This window comes from Arachis ipaensis, chromosome B07 (assembly GCF_000816755.2).
Source record: "Arachis ipaensis cultivar K30076 chromosome B07, Araip1.1, whole genome shotgun sequence".
Lineage (NCBI taxonomy): Eukaryota > Viridiplantae > Streptophyta > Magnoliopsida > Fabales > Fabaceae > Arachis > Arachis ipaensis.
In genome coordinates this window covers 122,679,835-122,683,898 of record NC_029791.2, presented here as the reverse complement: position 1 = coordinate 122,683,898, position 4,064 = coordinate 122,679,835, and the positions used below count along the sequence as shown (strand labels likewise).

General features: G+C 36.9%; 1 protein-coding gene across 1 annotated transcript in view; it reads left to right on the top strand.

Annotated features, from left to right (window-relative positions):
• Positions 1 to 1,504, top strand: part of LOC107606207 — a gene marked incomplete in the record, with an annotated part of 2,312 nt that extends 808 nt beyond the window's left edge. Inside the window, 2 exon segments of the mRNA XM_016308221.2 lie at positions 1 to 45; positions 301 to 1,504. Coding sequence (XP_016163707.1) covers positions 40 to 45; positions 301 to 1,278 — 984 coding nt within the window.

The following is a 4,064-nucleotide window of genomic DNA, read 5'->3' as shown; positions in this document are numbered from 1 at the left end:
CGGTCTTCTGATTATCGATTCAATGGTTCTATATTTTCAATGGAGGTATCTACTCAACTTTGTCTGCATGTGCATTTGTAGTCTTGAAATTGATTATGTTCCACCCTATGGTCATATAGGGGGTCTGTTACGTATCTTATGGGATGGGACTTTTCCCCTGGTGGGGTACACTTCTTAATATTACCATTGAATGATGTGTAAAATATCTAAATTAGCAATTAGGTCTAATATCTTATTTTTCTACATTGTTGTCGTAATATTGATCCTGTTCCTCCTGCTTCGTCTTTGTATTTAAAATAGGAGGATGCAGATCTTGGCGAACAATATATGTATTTGCCTTCAGATCCCAACTTCCAGCAAGCAGCGGCAGTTACTCCTCAAGCTTGTTCCTTGCCATATTTACCTAGGGATTATGGAGATGACACTTGTCATAGATCAGTTACCTCTTTGCATACCGAGCATAACATGGCCGAGTCTTCTTTAGATGGATCAAGTGGTGGCTCTGATGATTCTGAAGATGACATAGGGATTGTTGAAAATTGCCCTATTGGAAATGAAGCTGACCTTGGTCAAATAAATCGTCATCCACCAATGAAAAACCCGGAATATTTAACAGATGTTCCTGTCTCTGGTGATAACAATTTGCCAATTGCCTCTCTCACCGGAATTGTTCAAGACTTGAATACGAATTGTCATGGTAACCAGATGGGAGATCTCAAGGTCACTTGTGATGATGGTCAGATGATTGATGAAAAGGTCACTTGCAACAATGGCCAGATGAATAATGACATGGTCACCTGTGACAATCATACGGTTGGTGACAATGTCACATGTGAGAATGTTAAGATGGTTGATGACTTTGTTGCTTGTGAGGACGGTCCTATGGTTAATCACAAGTTCACTAGTGAGGATGGTGATGTGGTTGACGACAAGGTCACGTGTGATGATCAGATGGTTGAGGACAAGGTCACTGGTGAAGATGGTCAGATGGCTGATGACAAGGTCGCTAGTGAGGATGGTCATGCAGTTGACTACAAAGCTACTTGTGGTGATGGTCAGATGGCTGATGACAAGGTCACTTGTGGTGATCAGACCGGTGATGACAAGGTCATCTATGACAACGGTAAGATAGTTGATGACAAGGCCACTTGTGATAATGATGGTCAAATGATTGATGGCACGGCACTTGATATTTGTGAGGAACAAGCTGCAAAGAGAAGGCGGCTTATGCCACAGCAATGTAGAAGTGAGGAAGTTGCGACAGATTCTGATTTGTAGATATGGATGGATGGGTATTTCTTCTTTGCTACGTTTCTGAATTAGTTATAGGTCTTAGTTTGCCAACATGTGAATAGTCTTCTTGCCTAGTGGCGATTACTCTATTGACTTTGTTCTCGCCGTTGTTGTTTCTGCAACTTAGGTGTAGAGATATCTGCGGCTTTAGGCACAATTAAATCTTACAAAGATAGAAAATTGTTCGCTTGATAGAAAACTGTTCCAAGAACTTCCCATTTCTTCTCCGAAAAATTTGGAGTAATTGCTTCCCGTAAATTGCTTCACCTTAACATAGTTTGGCATCAGGGTAAATGGAGGTGAAAAATAATCATGAATATAAATATTAGCCATCAAGCTTCAGAATACAAATAGTTGTTTTCATATGTCGCTACTAGAAATTAAAATCCCATTGGGAATAGAATATTCGACCTTAATTGCGTAAACTTCGATTGTCACATCGACACTACACACACCAATATACACATCTACACTGCAAGTGGTTTTTTTTCCCGAGTAGTGCGAGTCTCTTGAACCAGACCTGGTTCTTCAAATGAGCAAGAATGTGCCATCCCATATAAGAATATGTTTTTTTTGTTAGCGACCATTATCTATTCATCAGCCTACTAAAATCTAATAACTAAGATTTCCTCAGCTGTTTCTTGAAGCAATTTTTGGGTGCCAACACTTTCTTAATTTCTTTTGCCAGGCTTCTGTTGGGATTGAGCACTTGGAGGTTAGTGATAATGATATTTAATATAGGTCTTCACTGATTAATGCAGACTAACACTGGCGAAACATATGTCCGCCTCACAATAAAAGTGCATTGCATTAAGAGAGGCATCTGATTGTGGTACCTCTATCGTAATCAGTATTATATACATTGAATAAATTATCATTTGTACCCATAAAAGATATAGACGCGGACAAATGTATCCATGCAAAAATAAAACAATAATTGTAATTACGGAAGATGACCTTCGTGTGCCAAAAGTACCCGGACGTTGGTTACGCAATTGATCTGTTAGTGTACTTTTGGCACACATAAGGCATCTTCTATAGTTACAATTGTTGTTTTATTCTTGTATGGGTACATTTTTCAGCGTCTGTATCTTTCATGGATACAAATGGTAATTTATTCTATATACATTTAGTCCCTCTTTTCCCCCACAAATGATCAATTGTTCGATTTATGTTTGTTCTTTGCTAAACGAATAGGCAGAATAATGGAAACCAGTAATGTTTTTAGATTGTGTTAATGGTGATTGGTGAAGAGTTCAAGTATGTTTGAAGTTTTGAATTTAAAATTTATTCTTGTTAACACAAAGGGACAATGTTAAAGGTCAACATTTTAGTTGGAAAAAAATAGAAATTAGCTAGAACGTTCCCTAAAAGTAAAAAAAGGCAATTGTTCTAATAGTCTCCAAAAACATAAATTGCATTTTCTTTTGTATTATTGAATTCATTTGGAGGAACTTTTGAAAAAATACCTATTTTTAAGTGACCTTTATTTAAAAGATCTATTGAAGAACTAAAAGTAATTTGAGGTTTAAATATTTCATGCAAAAGTATTTTTTTATTTCTCAATGAAATAATCACATATTTAATCAATTTAAACATATGTAAATTTATACGAAAAGAGTAAAGTATTAAATTGGTCCCTTACGTTTGGGCGTAATTCTGTTTTGGTCCTTAAGGTTTAGATTGTCCTATTTGAATACAAAAAAGTTTCATTTAGCTTCAATTTAGTCCTATCGGAAGTCAAAGATAAATAATTAACAAAATATCCTACATGACAGCAGTATAAGAACAAGGTCGATAATCTAGAGAATAAGTACAAGCTCCAGAGGTACAAAATCAACCGTGGATGCATCAATACATTTATTTATCATTTTTCTTATAATTAAAATAAAATATTTTCTATAAAACTAAAAAAAATGTTAAATACATGTATTGATGCATCCACGGTTGATTTTGTGCCTTTGGATCTTGTACCTATTTTTCAAATTATCGACCTTGTTCTTATATTGCTGTCATGTAGGACATTTCGTTAATTATTTATCTTTGACCTCATAGTGAGACTAAATTGAAGCTAAATGAAACTTTTCTGGATTCAAATAGGACACTTTAAACCTTAAGGACCAAAACAGGATTACGTCCAAACGTAGAGAATTAATTTAGTACTTTACCCTATACGAAAATAAAATTTTAGAACAAGTATTAGTGTTCTGATGGTTACCTGAAACGTCGATTTGGGCATGAATGTGAGGTCCATATCCCTTTGTATGGCAGTGTCTGACTGGTTGATGCTGATGCATCACCTGTCCGAGTTCCTCATGAAGAGGTGGGGGGTGGTACCTGTTCATACCCTCGCTCAATAAATAAAAGCCAGACCCAAGAAGACCAAAATGGCCCACTAATAAGGTAGACTTCACTATAAACCCGACCTCCTGCAATGACGTGGAGGTCTAGCTCTGCTCGACTTAACAAGTAACTGCCTCCTTTAATCTCTCCTACTATCTCTATCTCATCTATAAGGTAGATCCCAACAAACTCCAAAGATAAAGGGAACGCTTATCTATCAGAAAAGATAGAACTAATCCAACAAAGATGGTTATCTACTCTACTATAAATATACTAACACCCCTCAGGTATATTCATGTTCTACTCTACTAAAAACATGCTTAAAGCCCTTGCCAACTTAAGCATCGGAGTCTCTTTCAGATACCACCCCCACCTCCTCACGAGGAACTCGGACAGGCGGCATCTCGGCACCAAAGAGGTCGGACGTT